This window comes from Protopterus annectens, chromosome 6.part0 (assembly GCF_019279795.1).
Source record: "Protopterus annectens isolate FY-2018-M chromosome 6.part0, PAN1.0, whole genome shotgun sequence".
NCBI classification, from domain to species: Eukaryota; Metazoa; Chordata; order Ceratodontiformes; family Protopteridae; genus Protopterus; species Protopterus annectens.
Window position 1 is genome coordinate 1,776,379,517 of NC_056737.1, and position 18,355 is coordinate 1,776,397,871.

The 18,355-nt window shown below is 44.1% G+C and overlaps 1 protein-coding gene across 1 annotated transcript in view; it reads right to left on the minus strand.

Moving 5' to 3' along the window:
* Positions 1-3,830: 3,830 nt before the first annotated feature.
* The window catches only part of LOC122804932 (carboxy-terminal domain RNA polymerase II polypeptide A small phosphatase 1-like), a 773,332-nt gene continuing 758,807 nt past the window's right edge, over positions 3,831-18,355 (minus strand). Inside the window, exon 7 of the mRNA XM_044075150.1 lies at positions 3,831-6,207. Coding sequence (XP_043931085.1) covers positions 6,079-6,207 — 129 coding nt within the window. The 3' untranslated portion in view covers positions 3,831-6,078. The remainder of the gene's footprint in view (positions 6,208-18,355) is intronic.

Below are 18,355 nucleotides of genomic sequence, written 5' to 3' on the forward strand. Positions count from 1 at the left end.
TCTGGTTCTCTGGAGTCTGGGCTGAACTGGCCTAGTGGGAGCAAGAAAGGACCAGTGCTTGGTGGGACAACGCCTGCTGAACCTGGGTGGCTGGACCTGTAAGAAACCCTTAAGCTGTCTGCATAAATTTTGCTTTTTCGTACATCTTTTTTAAGACCTCTTCTGCCTTAGTGCCAAATAAGTTGCCTTTGTAGGGGGTATCCAACAATTTAGATTTGACATGGTCTGACAAGGGCTGTTCCTTAAGCCATGCATGTCTTCGAAGGACAGATCCGGTGACTAATGCCCTGCAAGAAGCTTCTAGGGCATCAAAACCACAGTGCAAGGTGTGTTTAGTTACATGACATGCAGAATGCATTAACTCTTTAGATTCTGCACAAGCAGGAAAGGAAGACTTTTTGTTTGAGGAGTTCCAGGGTATGTTGCTGAAATTTTAGGATCTGGAACTGACAATTTAGTGCTCTGATAGCAAGAGTAGCTGAGATGTATACTTTTTTACCCCATCTGTCTAGTGCTCAGGAATCCCTATTTGAGGGGGTGGGATTCTTAGCAGAGGTTGCTTTAATTCCTTTAGGCCCTTGAGAAATTAACTCAGGGTCAGCAGTAGGATTTTTAAAAAGAAATTTGTGTGATTCAGTATCTCAGTAGTACCGGTCTGGTTTTCTGGGTGCAGGAGAGAGGGTGTCAGGAGTCAAGCTGGATTCGAGGAAAACATCCTCCACAACATCCAGGACTGGGGGGATGGCCAAGGGTCTGTGCTGTGGAAGATCTAAGAATTCCCTAAGTCTCTTTTTAGACTGAGGGTAGTCCCGACTCTCCCATTAGAAATGCTCCCTTAAGGTATGAAGGGTTTCCCCGAAGGAAAAATCCTCTGGGGAAAGGCTTTAGGAATGGAATCCTCTGCATCAGAATCCTCATAAGTACAGAGGGGTTGCAAGTCTTCATATTCAGAAGCATCAGAGTAATCAGACTCTTGTTCAGACAAAACTACAGGGGACAGATCTCTTTTCCTTTTGGAGGGGGTAGCTTGGCTTCCCCTGATCAGCATGATAAGGTCTTCTGCCATTTTAAGCATTTGAGACTGAGGCAAGGAAGCAGGTGCCTGAGATTGGGTTGTCGGTTTCTTGGGTGTGGTTCATACCCTGGGCCTAAGAAATTCGGTAGTTTTCGAAAGAACGGTAAGTCACGAAAGAAGACGGTTTGTGTCGAGAATCATTAGTGCAAAGGACTTCCTCGGAAGCCGGTGCCTGCTCAGCGGCTCCGAACCCATCCAAGATAGAGACGACTGCAGAATCCTTAGTCGAAGAAGTGTTTTTGAGGCATACCGGACTACAAAAGGGACTCGGTAGCGACCTGAGAATCCACAGAAGTGGGCATCAGGGGTTGCAAAAGCACCTCACTGAGGACCTGAGACCTGATGACTAGCTTAACGGCAGCGTCATCGGTAGATTTGGACCTGTGCTGTCTGTCTCTGTCTTTATCTTTACGTTTTTTCAGAAGATCTGCTGTCGGATGGCTTACCGAAGCCATTTCAGAGTTGGAGGACTGTAAGCGAAAATATCTAGCTTTAATAAGGGCCCGACGATGGATAGTTCTGGTGTTGAACAAAGCACAGAAGCGACAGCGGGGGACGTCGTGGTCTTGGCCTAAGCAAGTGATGCAGTAAGAATGAAAGTCTCTGTGTGGTATTTGCTTTCCACAGGCGAGACAACTGTCAACTTTTTCTGACATTGGTTAGTGCAAGAAAAAAGGATCCTCAATGGGGTACTTAGCTTTAGAAGACTTCAGCTTCAATTTGGTAGACAAAACTCAGGTAGTGGCCGACCGGCACTCATGCAAATTGCTTCTGCTTCAGGCACCATGGCAAGAAATGTAATGGCGTCAGCTGCCTTACTTTATACTGATGACCTGACCTCAATCCTGAAGCGGCAGCAACCGACGCAGAAATACAAAGCCTCTGGTATTTGGGCCGGACGGCTACCCTGGCAGGGATAACCCAAATGTGATGACTGCAACAGTGAAACATGAAGAACATCTAGGTGGACAAGGAAATTAACACGACTCGATTGGAGTCACAGTGTATGCAAAACAGCGTATAATTAAGCACTAAGCTACACTAAACACAATTAAAAAAAAAAAGTCTTGCACAGACTTCCAACTTGATGCAACTAATTAAAAAAAGGTATTTTTTCTAGTGCCTTTGATCAAAAGGCAAGCGCAGCCTTTTTGTTGCAAGCAATTTCTTGCCCAAAACACTTGCAGAATAAGCAGAATGAAATGTTAAAGCAGGAAACAAAAAATACATACAGTGGCCTTAAATGTGACACTACAGTTACAGATGGGGCTTTACTGTGGTGCTCCTAAAAAAGCTGACATGTCCAGAACTGTTACAGAAACTGCATTTTTTGGTGAATTTTGAAAACTATACAATTTTTAGAACTACTACTGATAGACTGAAGAATATGGAGAGATTCAGTACAATAAAGATAGCGGCAGGAACACAATGGAATAGACAAAATCACTGTTCCTAGATAAACACAGACTATAGCACCTGGCATCATTACACTAATGTAAGCGGCACTTCAGTGACAAGCAACCAGCAGAAAGTCCTCCAGACTAAAAGACAATACTCACAGCACTGTTAAACAGGTCTTCTGAAAGTAGGATCATAATTACGCACGTGGTCATACAACCACCACTCTGTCCAATAACTAAAGAAAAACTTAAAACCAAAAGCATCCAAGGAGCCATTTGGAGACAACAGGACTCTGCAATTCTGCATCTGTCACAATGGAGGATGTAGCAGTGAAACATCCATCCCAAAGTAGAATAGTGACATCATACGAGGATCACAATCAAAGAGTTGCTTGCATCAGCGAGTGCCTATGCACCCCTGGGTCTTGCAAGCAATCAGCACTTCAAAGACAGTAATGGAGGTTATAAGCCCCCCCCCCCAATGCTGCATATGCGGCTTATAAATGCATTTCTCAAATGGTGAGGCCAATCTCTCTGGGGAGTTACAGGTCTGTTTCATGGGAGAAACATGCAAGTCTGAAGATGTTACCCAATGGAACTGTTATCAGTCACTGTATTTCTTTCCAGTTAAAAGCTGAAATATATATAATCATCATGCATACACAGTGCAACTTTGTAAAAAGAATAATGCACCAATCAACTCTTCTAGAACTTGATTACTTCTCTGCATTAGAGATGATCTGCTTCTGCATGGTGCAATACATGCTTTTTTTATGTGGAAGGCCCAATGTATTTTTGACAGCTATGGGATTTTCTGTGGTTCTAGGGAGGCTCTTCATTCATTATGCCCTATGTGATACTTTTAAGATTACTTCTTGTATTTATTACTTGTGTCTTTTTATATTTATTTATTTTTTACATTTGTAACAGTATCATTCCTTGTGATTACCACTTGCTAGCCTCCACTTCACGCATCCCAAACATGCACGGATACACTTATTTTTCATTTTGTGCTTATGAAGACTTTTACACAGTATCACTAAATACACGGATCATGACTCCTGCAAAGAAGAGGCTGGAGAACAAGTCTAATTATGAGCTATAGGAATGCATCTAACTCATTTACATTCTCAGTACAAGTCACAGGGACTCATTTCCTTGTGCAAGCCATTCTGTAAAGTCACATTAAAGAGGGATATGCCCACAATCTGAATCACAGCAAGGTGCAATTACAATCTGTGGGGTCAAGGCACATAAGAGGGCAGGTCTACAAATGCACACAGGAAGGACAGTACCTATATGTCTGACAACCTCAGAATCAGAGATGCACATTCAAACACAACTGGACTACAACCTTGCAAAGGAGAACACAACATTTTAAGGCCACAGGTACAGAGTGCACAAATCTTGACAAATCTCCATTTTGAGTCACAGCTAAATGGTCGATATTTTAAGCCAGGGTGTTTCAACTTCAATACAATGGTCCTTAAACACAGCTTATTTGAAGTACTCGACTTCTCCACTAAGAAAAACATAGTTTTCCTACTGTCAGCTACATACACAGATTACGTACTCTCAGGTAGGCAACATGAGACATGTAGACAAAACAATGAAAGGAATACATTTCTGGAAGAACTTTACAGCAGCATTTGTACAAGTAAATGTTTAGTTACACCAAAGGCCACAATGATGATGCGCAAAGCTGCAGAGTATTTTCCTTGGAGAAAAAAAGTAGAGTACCTTATGGTATAACTTGCTTTGTATCTGCACAGACTGTCAGAACTGAAATAAATATGATAAAATAACCTGGTATTTTAGTTCCCACCTGTATTTTACATTCACTCTGTCTAAGGCCTCTGCCTCTTCAGAAGAAGTCTGGTGACTTTACTACTATGACTCCCATACATGCTGTGCAATGTGACAACCACCAAAATGACAAGGTCCACAACTGCTGGCTGTACAACATGCTGCTGAACAAATGTCTCCTGACACTGAATAATACAGATAGACGTCTCTAGTGGAAGGCAGGTGAAGGGTTCAGCATTCACTTTACAACGCAATTTCTCAAATGACCCAAAGTTTTGCAACGATATCCATATGAGGAATTTGTGACCGCTTCCATGCATACATGGAGGGAAACTGCCAAGGCATTAAATTAAACAACATTACAGTAGTTTTTTTTTTTTTTAAATAAAAATTTTGTTATGGACAATATTAAGTGCTGGGAACAGCTTAACAGTAGCTATTCTTCCACTGGGCTATAAAAAAAAACTGCTGAAAAACTAAATCGGCACAATGACAGCTATCTGACCTCTGACATTTCTGTGTTCTATTCACTTCCTGTATGAAAACACTTTACAGGCTTTTACACCTTACATCACCAATGAAATCCTGATGTCAATTCCAAACAAGTATCCAAACCTACTCTGCCTCATCTGGCAGGCTGATTTGGTCAGCAAGCTGAATTGGTCAGCATCACCTGTAAGGAAATGGTTCAGTTACCACATTATGGTCCAATTCTCAGGGTGGAAGTGAAGAGGTAAATTAAAAAAAAATGTTAGCAACATTCAAACAGGTCACAAAAGTCTGCTGTTCTTACTTCTCCTCCTGGAAAGCTATGAGTTTGCATGCATGTGTTACAAAAGACCCTGCCCTTTATGGCATTCTGAATTTATACAGCTTGACATCCCTCCCCACAGGAAGTGTTGGGCGATGAAGAGTACAACACAATACATAACCATTTTAGGCCCTTGACACCCTAGCTCTTATCAGGTCCTGACAAATGATGAAATACATTTCAGACTGGAAGGATTCTAATGCCATAACTTTACCCAGTATCACACCACATATCAACTTTTTAAGCACACAAGTTTTTGAGTTCTTGAATGGCACGGCAAACCCTGCTCTGTGCAATACTATAAACCTACTAACCAACGGTAATAACAATTATAATATCTGTACGGCACAGATTGTAAGTGGGGTCATTTTACACTTTCATCAACACCAAAAACAAGTGGACCCAGTCTGCAAACATTTAGATGAAGTGCAATTTCACATTACAATGAGCAAATGCACACACGCATTCTGGAAAAAAAAAAAAAAGTCTTAACCCCCCCCCCCCCCAAACACATATCTATCCTCTTGGGCCCCAAATTTTAAAACCAGAAACTTTAAAATGTCCTATATTAAGAATACTTTTTTTAAATTATGAAAATAACTATATACTGTAGGATAATTTTAGAGTCTGTGTGTTTAGAAAAGTTCTCAGCACTTTGGAACTGCCTTTCTTAGATCCTCTTCTACATTCTGTAGTTAAAAAAAAAAAAAATATATATATATATATATATATATATATATAAATTCATCTCTGACGGTACTTCAAGTGTTAGGGAAATAATTCTTGCTGCTAAGAAGTGCTTCTCACTTCTGCCCTCTGGAGTCCAACTCATGCCTGTACAATCCTCGGGTCATTCCGTTGGTGAACAGGAATCTTAAGTAGGATGGGAAACAGGAAGGCCCCACCTGGCAGGAAGAGATGAAGGAATGATTCTGGAATTCCCCACCTCCGCAAGGATTAGACCAAGACACCCTTATCAGGATTCACTAGCTGCTAGTCCTGTGCTGTCTCAGGACTGTGTAAACATCTTCCGCTTGGCTCAGTTTTTCGAAGAAAGGAAGGAGATCTAGAAGCTCTGTGTCAGACATGTCATCAAACCAAGATGCCACAGGCACCTGCAGGAAAACAAAAACTGGGTGTTAAGTCAAGAAATTCTCTTCACCTCATGTAGAACACATTCTCTTGCTGCTAATAAAATAAATGCTCCATGTAAAAAAAGAAGCAGGTGGTCCTCACAAAACACACACACCCACACACACACAAGCTGCCATCAGGAATCCTTATAATTGTCAAGTCAATGTATCTGCAGTCAAACAAGATGCTGCCAACAAGAATGTCAGCCCAATTCACCCAATTCAGAAGCAGTCTGGCAAAAATGCAATTAGCCAACTAAACATGCAGGAAAATATTAGGACCCTAGAGAGGTACTGTAGCTGCTATACAAGTAAATGTATCTGCTGAATGAGATGGCACTGACATGCAGTGTTTGAAAAGCTAAAAGTACAGTTGTGCACACTTACCATAAATGTAGATGTTCGAGTGTCTTCACTGTTGCAATTACATTTGGGTTATCCTGCTGGCAAGGTTGCCCTCAGTCGGCCTGAATTTCAAAGTCTTGGGTCCTGCGTCGGTTGCTGTCGCCTCTTCCCTGACGTCAGGTTGTCAGGGGTATAAAAGATGCAGCCAATGCCATTTTATTCAGTTTTTCTTGCCCCAGATGTCAGGTGCCCCCAAAAGAGTAGGCTAAAATTATGTAAATAAAACATACATGCACCAAAATAAGCTTTACCTTCATCTATAAGCAAATACACCACCTAGGTTGTATAGCTTAGAGAAGTAAAGATAAGTTCCAGCAAAAATAAGGGGGATGGCGGGTGGGTAACTTGGACTGCAACAGTGAACACACTCAAACATCTACATTTATGGTAAGTGTACACAACTGTACTATGTTCTTCGTGTTTCACTGTTACAGTCATTACATTTGGGTTGAGTCCCAAAGCTATGGTTGGGTGGCTGGAGCTAAACAGCATTAGGAGTGGCTATGAAGCCCTGCAGAACTGCAGTGGCAAAGCCTGCCCTGGATTCAGAGTAAATAGGAAGATTGTAATGTTTTGTAAAGGTATGCACTGAACTCCAAGTAGCAGCCTCTAAAATGTCTTTGGTTGGTACTCCCCTGAGAAAGGCTGCAGAAGTGGCTGCAGCTCTGGTTGAATGTGGCCTAATGCCCTTAGGCACTGGTTTGCCATGCTGTGAGTAGCAGAAAAGTACAGTTTTATACCTACCATAAATGTAGATGTCCGATAGGTATGCATCTGCAGTCATAACATATGGGTTTGTCCTGCCTCAGGCAGCCCCTCGGTCGGCCGGATTCCAAAGTCTGGGTCTGGCCTCGGCTGATGTCGCACTTTCCCCAACATCAGAGCGTCTGGGGTATAAAAGCATCAGCCGACGCCATTTTCCTCAGTGTTTCTTGCCCCAGATGCCAGGTGCCCTCTAGGAAGGCCAAATTTGGAGGAATGCAATAAATTCCAAACATTTTCCAAAAAATATATACATATATATACAAATACACCATAACAGATCCCCAGCTAGCTAATGGAGGGGTAAGTACCCTAGGAATACCACAGAGGGGTAGGAGGGAGGGTAAACCTGACTGCAGATGCATACCTATCGGACATCTACATTTATGGTAGGTACAAAACTGTACTATGTCCTTCAAGGATGCATCTGCAGTCATAACATATGGGTAGAATACCATAGCCAATCTGGGGGAGGAGGTACTAAGAAAAGGATGGTGTAGTTAAGATACCCTGCAGGACTGCTGTAGCAAAACCTGCTCTGGATCTGGAGTATAAAGGTAAATTGTAATGTTTGGCAAAAGTATGCATGGAGCTCCATGTAGCAGCTTCTAAAATGTCCTTGGTAGCCACCCCTCTTAGGAAGGCTGTAGTGGTGGCTGTGGCCCTAGTGGAATGAGGCCTGATGTTTGCAGGAACCGTCTTTCCATGAAAGGAGTAACAAAATCGAATGCAATTTCCTATCCACTTTGAAATTGTCTGTTTGGAAATTGCTTTTCCTTGTACCCCAGCAGCATATGCTACAAGGAGTTGGTCAGTCTTTCTGTAACTTTTAGTTCTGTCCAAGTAGTAGCGTAGTTGTCTGTGTATATCCAGAGTGTGTAGAAGTTTTTCCCCTCTATTTTGTGGATTTGGGAAGAATGTAGGCAAGTGAATAGCTTGGTTCAGGGATACCCTAGATACCACCTTTGGCATAAAAGTAGGATTGGTTCTTAGTGAAACTCTGTCCTGATGGAAGATAAGAAATGGCTGTACTGCCATTAAAGCTTGTAACTCAGATACTCTTCTTGTTGAAGTTATGGCCAGAAGGGATGCAGTTTTCCAAGACAGAAACTGTAGATCCGCCGATGCTGCTGGTTCAAAGGGAGGAAGTGTTAGTTTCTCCAGCACAAAGTTGAGATCCCAAGTAGGTAAAGGGGGTTTCCTTGGAGGATTGATGTTTTTGATTCCTCTCAGAAATTGCCTGAGGAGAGGGTGCGAGAAGATAGGTGGATCAACATTGTATTCTGCTGAAATTGCTGAGGCATGAATCTTAATGGAAGAATAGGACAGGCCATTGTGGAACAATTCTGCTAAGTATTCCAGAATATGTGTCATGCTCGCCACTGTCACTTCTAAGCCTTTTGTTGTGTTCCAAATGAGAAATCTTTTCCATTTTGCTGAGTATGTCTTCCTTGTGGAAGGCCGGCGAGCTTCCATAATAATGTCCTTTACTCTCTGTGATAAGTTATTTTGAGGGGGGTTTATGGAATTTTCCAGGCAGTTAGCTGCAATGTTTTCAAGTTGGGATGCATGACCTTGAAATTGTTCTGCGTCAGAAGAAGAGGCCATAGGGGGAGAGGCCATGGTTTCGTCTGTGACATGCTCCTCAATAGTGGGTACCAGTGCTGCCTTGGCCAGTCTGGAGCTATCAGAATCACTCTTGGCTGTTCTGCCCTGATCTTCAGTAAAACCTTGGACATTAATGGGAGAGGTGGGAAGGCATATACTTTTAGAGTTTTCCAGCTGAAAGAGAGAGAGTCCACCCTCCAAGCTTGTGGGTGGTATGTCCTTGAGCAGAATGTCTTCAGTTGATGATTATGGGGCGAGGCGAACAGATCTATCTCCGGCTTTCCCCATGCTTTTGTTATGAGTAGAAAGATGTCTGGGTGCAGCATCCATTCGTGTGCATCCATGGTAGTTCTGCTTAAGCTGTCTGCCAGTGCATTTTCTTTCCCTGGCACGAACTGGGACTGTGGTTGGATATTGAGTTTCAAGCATAGTTCCCATAGATTCATGGCCAGCCTGCATAGAGGGTAGGAATGCGTGCCTCCCTGCTTGTTTATGTACCACATGACCATGGTGTTGTCTGTCCTTATTAACAGGTGGCCTTGATGGAGGAAAGGTTTGAAGGCCTCGATTGTGTGTATCACTGCCAGCATTTCCTTTTGGTTTATGTGCATGCGCAGCTGCCCTTGAGACCATAGGCCTTGGATATATTTGCTCTCCATGTGTGCTCCCCATCCTCGGTCTGAAGCGTCCGTGGTGATGGTTTGTTTTGTTTTTGGTTTGTTGAAAGGCAACCCTCTGTTGGACTGGCAGGCTTGAGCCCACCACAGGAATTCCTTTTGAAGGCAAGGAATGATTGGTATCAAAGTTTCCAAACTGCGACTGTGCTGAGACCATACACTCCTTAGGTACCATTGTAATTTTCTCATATGCAGCCTGGCTTGTGGAATCAGAATTATGCAGGATGCCATGTAACCCAGGGCCTGCAGGATTTTCCTTGCAGTTAGCTGAGTTTGTCTTGTCAGATTCATGAAATAATCCGGAAGCTGTTTTTGTTTTTCTTCTGTGAGAAAGGCCATTTGGGTGGTTGTGTCTAGATCTGCACCCAAAAAGGTTATCCTTTGGGATGGAACAAGTCTTGATTTTTGGATGTTGACTGTGTATCCCAAGGCCTGTAGTAGGTGGATGGCATAGGCCAAGTCCTTTATCAAATTTTTCTTATTGTCCGCTTGTATAAGGCAGTCGTCCAGATATGGGTAGATTTGAATCCCCTGAAGTCTGCAGTGTGCAATTACTGATGCCAGGCATTTCGTGAATACTCTGGGCGCAGTAGATAAGCCAAAGGGCAATGCTGAGAATTGATAATGCTCTGATCCTGCAAGAAATCTGAGGTGTCTTCTGCAACTTTGTCGAATAGGGACATGCAGGTATGCCTCCTTGAGATCTAGAGTCACCAGCCAAGACTCCTTGCCCAGCATGGGAAGAAGTTGCTGTAGGGTCAGCATCTTGAATTTTGGCACAATGAGGTAAGTATTCAGTGCGGACAGGTCGAGAATAGGCCTCCATTGATTTTCTTTTCTTGGAACAAGGAATAATCTGGAGTAAAATCCTTGGCCTTGTTCTGAAAGAGGTACCTTTTCTATGGCTTTCATTTGAATTAAGTTGTTGATCTGCTTTAAAGCCTCTGCCCTCTGATTTGGTGGCAGGTTTGGCATTCCGTTTCTTCTTGGCAAAGTGTGGAAGTGGAACCTGTATCCTTTGTCTATTATTTGCAGTGTCCATGTGTCCCTTGTAATATAATGCCAGTTTTTTTGAGAATAAAGAAAGCTTTCCGCCCAAGGGTGCTTCCAATTGAGCCCTGGTTGGCGGAATCAAAGGAAAGTCATTGAGTCTGTCCAGGTGTAGTAGTTGTTGTTGCTGTTCCTGCACTACCTCTCTGGTTGGTAGGCTGCCACTAACGGCCTCTGTAGGAGCCTCTAGCTTGCCCTCTACCTCTGGGACGCCTGTTCCTGCCCCTCTGGGATCTGTCTGAGTCTGGAAAGGACCAATTCTTAGTAGGCCAGTTTCTGCTGAATCTCGGTGGTTGTATTTGCAGAAAGTCCTTAACTGTTTGCACAGATTTTGCCTTTTCTTCAAACTTATTTAAGACCTCCTGAGCAGAGGAGCCAAATAATTTTTGTTTTTCCATTGGAGCATCCAGGAGTTTAGCTTTAACATGGTCTGGTAAAGATTGTTCCTTCAGCCAGGCATGCCTACGAATAACTGCCCCAGTCATAGCTGACCTACATGAAGCTTCCAGTGCATCATAACCACACTGCAAAAAATGATTACTAACCTGCTGTGAGTTATGTACCAGATCCTGAAGGGATTTATGGTCAAGGGGTTCAGAAGAAGAAAGCTTCTTATGCAATTCATCTAACAAATACTCTTGGTACTGTATCATATGAAATTGACAGTTTAATGCCCTCACGGAAAGAGTTGCAGAAGTATATACCTTCTTTCCCCATCTCTCTTAAGCTCTAGATTCCCTTTCAGAAGGTAGAGGATTTTTGGCAGTGGCAGCTGCAACCCCTTTAGGGCCCTGAGAAATAGTATCTGGGTCTGCAGAATGGGCCTTGTACAGATGTAAATGAGAATCCGGGACCCTGTAGTATCTATCAGGTTTGGCAGGTGCCGGAGGGAGAGAATCAGGGGCTGTACTAACATCATTGTACACATCATCAATAACATTCAAAACAGGAGGTATAGCTAAGGGCCTATGCTGAGGTAAATGCAAAAAGGTCCTTAATCTCTTTCTGGAATCAGAAAAATCCTGACCCTGCCATTGAAAATGTTCTCTCATGGAGTATAGTGTCTCACCAAAAGAAAACTCTTCAGGAGGGGAGGCCGAAGGGATAGATTCTTCAGCATCAGAATCCTCGTAGGCCGAATAAGCCTCCTCCTGGTGATCTGACAACTCAGATCCATCCGTAGACTCATCTGAAGAGTGTTGGTCAGAGGGCTCAGTCCTGGGCCTTTTGTCTGGTGGTGGGTGAGAGCCCCTGTCCGGGTGAGGCTGAGAACCTCTAATTAAAGAAATAAGATCCTCTGCAAGGCTGAGGATCTGAGAACTAGAAGGAGGTCTCTGAGAGGTAGTCTTGGGAGGCAAAGCTTTAGGAAGTTTAGCAGTTTTAGCCCTGGAAAAAGCCTTAATGGACATGGAAGCAGGGGGTCTTGCTGCACCACGTGCAGGAGTAGACTTGTCCAAAGGAATGGTGTCGGACATTTCCTGGACACTGGTTTCGGTAGGCAGCTCAGTAGCCGACTCAGCCGGGGCCTCCAGGGCCGCGGTGGTCGGTTGAGTGGATTCGGTTAAAGGAAGTTCCGAGGACTTGGTTTCGGCCGAAACAGAGACACTCGCGGTAGGCCTTACTGTGGTTTCAGCCAAAACCGCGGACCGCGAGTGTCGGTCCTTGTCCTTCCGTTTTTTCACCAAATGCGATGTCGGAGTCTCCGACGGCATCTTATATGCAAAATTAGCCCCAAAGAATTCCTCTGCAAACTCCGACCAACGTCTAAGAGTTCGTCGGTTGAAGGAAGCACAGGCTGAACAGGCCGAGACGTCGTGGTCTGGGCCTAAGCAAGGGAGGCAGTAAGAGTGGAAATCCTTATGAGGTATTTGTTTCCCACAAGTTAAACAATTATTTACTTTATCTGACATCGGCTGAGGCAAGAAAGAGTCCCCAACGGGGTACTTAGCTTTTTCGAAGTCTTCGGTAGCTGAATCACAGGATCTGACCGACCGGCACTTGCGAACTGCTTCTGCTTCAGGCACTGCGCGGCAAGAAAGACTGAGGAAAATGGCGTCGGCTGATGCTTTTATACCCCAGACGCTCCGACGTCGGGGAAAGTGCGACATCAGCCGAGGCCAGACCCAGACTTTGGAATCCGGCCGACCGAGGGGCTGCCTGAGGCAGGACAACCCATATGTTATGACTGCAGATGCATCCTTGAAGGACATCGAAATACAGTGACCTACCCACGTTGAAATAAGTCTGCTTGGAGACCGCCTTTCCTTGTGATGCTGTGGCATATGCCACTAGTAATTGTTCTTTCTGAAAACTTTAGTTTTGTCCAAGTAGAATCTAAGTTGTCTGTCTACGTCCAAAGAATGCAGAATTTTCTCCCCCTTGTTCTGTGGATTTGGATAAAAAGTTGGCAAATGAATTGTTTGGTTGAGTGCTACACTGGATACCACCTTAGGCATAAATGTAGGATACCACCTTAGGCATAAATGTAGGGTTTGTTCTCAGAGGGACCCTGTCTGGATAAAAAATGATAAAGGGTTCCACAGCCATGAGAGCCTGTAGCTCTGAAACTCGTCTTGCAGAAGTTATTGCTAGGAGCAGAGTTGTTTTCCAAGATAAGAACTTTATATCCGCAGTAGCAGCTGGCTCAAAAAGAGGTAAAGTGAGTTTTTCCAAGACATAATTGAGGTCCCATGCAGGTGTTGGCGTTCTCCTTGGGGGCCTTAAGTTTTTGGCTCCTCTGAGGTACCGCCTTAATAAAGGATGAGAAAAGAGTGGTGGCTCTGTATTGTAATGAGCCGAAATGGCAGAGGCATGGATTTTGACTGATGAAAAAGATAGGCCCTTGTCCAGCATCTCAGTTAAGTATTGCAAAATCGGAGGAATATTTTGGACAGCTGTATCAGTTCCTTGAGCTTGGTTCCAAGCGCAAAATCTCTTCCATTTCCCAGCATAGGATTTTCTAGTACTAGGCCTTCTGGCTTCTAAAATGACATCTATCACAGCTTTACTGAGAGGTGTGGTTTGTATGGCTACATTATCCGCCATGCTGCCAGGTTTAGGGTCCTGAGTTGGCTGTGCAGAATCTGATTGTTTTGCTGGGACAGTAGCTGAGGTATTTGAGGTAAGGTCCAGTCAGGGCATTGGGACAAGTTCCTTAAGATCGGATACCAGTACTGGCGTGGCCAGTCTGGGGCAATCAGAATCATTTTTGGTTTCTCCTGCCTGACCTTTAGGAGTACCTTGGGGAGAAGAGGCAGTGGAGGAAAGGCATATACTGATAGGTTTGTCCAGTTGAAAGATAAGGCATCCATTTTCCAAGCTTGTCTGTGATAAGTCCTTGTGCAGAATCTTTTTAGTTGATTGTTTTGAGGGGAGGCAAATAGATCTATGTCCGGGTGTCCCCATTTCTTTATCATGCTGAAGACTTGTGAATCCAGGTGCCACTCGTGGGGGTCCATGGGGTTTCTGCTTAGTTCGTCTGCCAGAGTATTCTCCTTTCCTGGCAGGAATTGTGCCTGCAGATGAACTTGGTAAGTCAATGCTGTGTCCCATTAAGCCATGGCTTGTCTGCACAGGGGATAAGAATGAGTGCCCCCCTGCTTGTTTATGTACCACATGACCATGGTGTTGTCTGTCTTTATCAGTAGTTGTCCCGGATGAAGTAGGTCCTTGAAGGCTGGCAGGGCATTTTTAACAGCTAGCATCTCTTTTTGATTGATATGTAGATGCTTTTGGTTTGTAGACCAGGTGCCCTGAATGCCTCTTCCTGCCATGTGTGCCCCCCCCAGGCATAATCTGAAGCATCCGTCGTTAGGCTCTGCCTGGCTGGGGGTAGTGAGAATGGCTGTCCTTTGTTTTGGTGACAAGCCTTTGTCCACCATCGAAACTCCTGTTGTAGGCAGGGAATTAAGAGTAATCATTGTTTCCAGACTGTGGCAATGTTGTGTCCAGACACTTTTTAGGTACCATTGAATTTTCCTCATATGCAGTCTTGCATATGGAATTAGTAAGATGCAGGATACCATGAAGCCCAAAACCTGCAGAATTTTTCTTGCAGATAACTGGGCCTTTGTTGCCATTTCCTTGAAATAGGTAGTCAGTTGCCTTTGTTTGTCTGGAGAGAGAAAGCCATCTGGGCAGTTGTATTTAAGCTTGCACCGAGGAATATTATATCTTGAGAGGGTACTAGTTTTGATTTCTTTTTGTTGACTGTGTACCCTAGGTATGTTAAAAGTCTTATCACAAACGTCAGATGCTGTAGTAGAATGTCCTTGTTCTCTGCTTTTATAAGGCAGTCGTTCAAGTAAGGATATATTTGTATTCCTCTTTGTCTGCAGTAAGCAATTACTGGTGCCAGGCACTTTGTAAAGATCCTGGGCGCAGTAGATAAGCCAAAGGGCAGTGCAGAGAATTGGTAATGCTTTGAGCCAGCCTTGAATCTGAGGTATCTTCTGCATGATTGTCTGATTGGTACATGCAGGTATGCCTCTTTTAGGTCTAAAGTCACGAGCCAAGCCTTGCTGCCCATCATGGGCAGAAGCTGCTGTAAGGTCAACATCTTGAATTTCGGTATATCCAGGAAAGTGTTTAGAATAGATAGGTCCAGTATTGGTCTCCATGCTTTGTCCTTTCTGGGTACCAAGAACAGTCTTGAGTAAAATCCATGTCCCTGCTCTTGCTGTGGCACTTGTTGAATAGCCCTCATGTCCATGAGAGATGCGACTTGTTTTTGAGCCTCTGCCCATTGATTTTTTGGCAGGTCTGGCCAACTGTTTGCCCTTGGCAGGGCATGGAAATGAAACTTGTAGCCTTGTGACACTATGTCTAGAACCCATTTGTCCTGGGTTATAATATGCCAATTTTGAGAAAAAAGTGCTAGTTTTCCCCCTAAGGGTGCTGCCAGAAGATAAGTGCTTGGTGCAGGCAGGGAGAAGTCATTGGGACTGTTTCCTGTATGATTGTGCTTGTCTTCTCCACCTTTGGAGGTAGAAGCACTCCACTGCTTAGACCTGTAGGATACTTGCGGCTGTGATCTGCCTCTAGGGCGTCTGGATCTGCCCCTTTGAGGTCTGTCTGAGACTGGAAAGGACCAATTCTTTGTAGGCCAGTGTCTGCTAAATCTAGGTGGCTGTACCTGTAAGAAATCATTGACCGTTTGCATAGATTTAGCTTTGTCCTCCATTTTCTTTAACACTTCTGCCTTAACACCAAACAAGGTATCATGGTGTAAAGGAGCATCTAATAATTTTGCTTTAACATGGTCAAGGCAGATTTTGTTCCTTTAACCAAGCATGCCTCCTAATGACAGAACCCATAACAGCAGCCCTGCAGGAGGCCTCCAGGGAATCAAACCCATTTTGCAAAGTATGCTTTCCAACTTGTTCAGCTGCATGCAATAAATAGTACAGTTGTGTACACTTACCATAAATGTAGAAGTTCAAGTGTATTCACTGTTGCAGTCATTACACTTGTTATCCTGCTGGCAGGCTACCCTCAGTCAGCCTGAATTCCAAAGTCTAGGTCCGGCGTCGTTGCTGTCGCATCTTCCCTGATGTCAGTGTGCCAGGGGTATAAAAGATGCAGCCGATGCCACTTTCTTCAGTTTTTCTTGCCACAGATGTCAGGTGCCCCCAAAAGGGAAGGCTAAAAATATGCCAATAAAACATGCATGCACCAAACTATATTATACCTTCATCTACAATACACCACATAGGTTGTATAGATTAGAGACATGCAGCTAAGTTCCAGCAAAAAGAGATGGGGGATGGTGGGTGGGTAACCTGGACTGCAACAGTGAATACACTCGAACATCTACATTTATGGTAAGTGTACACAACTGTACTATGTTCTTTGTGTTTCACTGTTGCAGTCATTACACTTGGGTTGAATCCCAAAGCTATGGTTGGGAGGCTGGAGCTAAATAGCATTAGGAGTGGCTATGAGGCCCTGCAGAACTGCAGTGGCAAAGCCTACCCTGGATTTAGAGTAGAGTGGTAAATGATAGTGCTTTGTAAAGGTGTGTACTGAACTCCAGGTAGCAGCCTCTAAAATGTCTTTGGTTGGTGTTGGTACTCCCCTGAGGACGGCTGCTGAAGTGGCTGCTGCTCTGGTTGAATGTGGCCTAATGCCCTTAGGCACTGGCTTGCCATGTTGCAAATAGCAGAAACGAATGCAGTGGCCTATCCACTTTGAAATAGTCTGCTTTGAGATAGCCTTTCTTAGTGATCCTGCAGCATATGCGACTAGTAGTTGCTCAGTCTTTCTGAAAGCTTTGGTTCTGTTCAAGTAAAAGCATGGCTGTCTGTGTATGCCCAAAGAATGCAGAATTCTCTCCCCCTAATTCCGTGGGTTTGGATAAAAAGTAGGCAGATGAATAGTTTGGTTAATGGCCACACTGGACATTACCCTAGGCATAAATGTTGGGTTTGTCCTCAGAGAAACCCTGTCTGGATAAAAAATGATAAAAGGTTCCACAGCCATGAGTGCCTGTAGCTCTGAGACTCGTCTTGCAGAGGTTATTGCTAGGAGCAGAGCTGTTTTCCAAGATAAAAACTTTATATCAGCTGTAGTGGCTGGCTCAAAAGGGGGCAGAGTGAGTTTTTCCAAAACATAATTGAGGTCCCATGCAGGTACTGGTGAACTCCTTGGAGGCCTTAAGTTTTTGGCTCCTCTGAGGTATTGCCTTAATAAAGGATGAGAAAAGATTGGTGGCTCTGTACTGTAATGAGCCGAAATGGCAGAGGCATGAATTTTAACTGATGAAAAGGATAGGCCTTTGTCCAGCATCTCAGTTATGTATTGCAAAAATCTGAGTAATATTTGGTACTGCTGTGTCAATTCCTTGTGCCTGGTTCCAGGCACAGAATCTCTTCCATTTTCCAGCATAAGATTTTCTAGTACTAGGCCTCCTGGCCTCCAAAATGACATCCATCACCGCTTTAGTGAGAGGTGTGTTTTGTATGACTACATTATCCGCTATGTTGCCAGATTTAAGGTCTTGAGTTGGCTGTGCAGGATCTGACTGTTTTGTTGGGACAGTAGGTGAGGTATTTGAGGTAAGGTCCAGGATGGGCACTGAGACAAGTTCCTTAGGATTGGATACTAGCACTGGCGGGGCCAGTCTGGGGCAATCAGTATCATGTTTGGCTTCTCTTGTCTGACCTTTAGTGGTACCTTGGGGAGGAGGAAAGGCATATACTGTTAAGTTTTTCCAGCTGAAAGATTTAGTTGGCAGTTGTGAGGAGAGGCAAATAGATCTATGTCCGGGCATCCCCATTTTCTTGTTGTCATGTTGAAGACTTGCGGATCCAATTTCCACTCGTGGGGATCCATGAGGTTTCTGCTTAGTTCATTTGCCAGAGTATTTATCTTTCCTGGCAGGAATTGTGCCTGCAGATGTACTTGGTAAGTCAATGCTGTGTCCCACAAAGTCATGGCTAGTCTGCAGAGGGGGTAAGAATGAGTGTCTCCCTGCTTGTTTATATACAACATGACCGTGGTATTGTCTGTCTTTATCAGTAGTTGTCCCGGATGAAGTAGGTCCTTGAGGGCTGTCAGGTATTCTGAACAGCTAGCATCTCTTTTTGATTGATATGTAGATGCATTTGGTTGGTGGACCATGTGCCTTG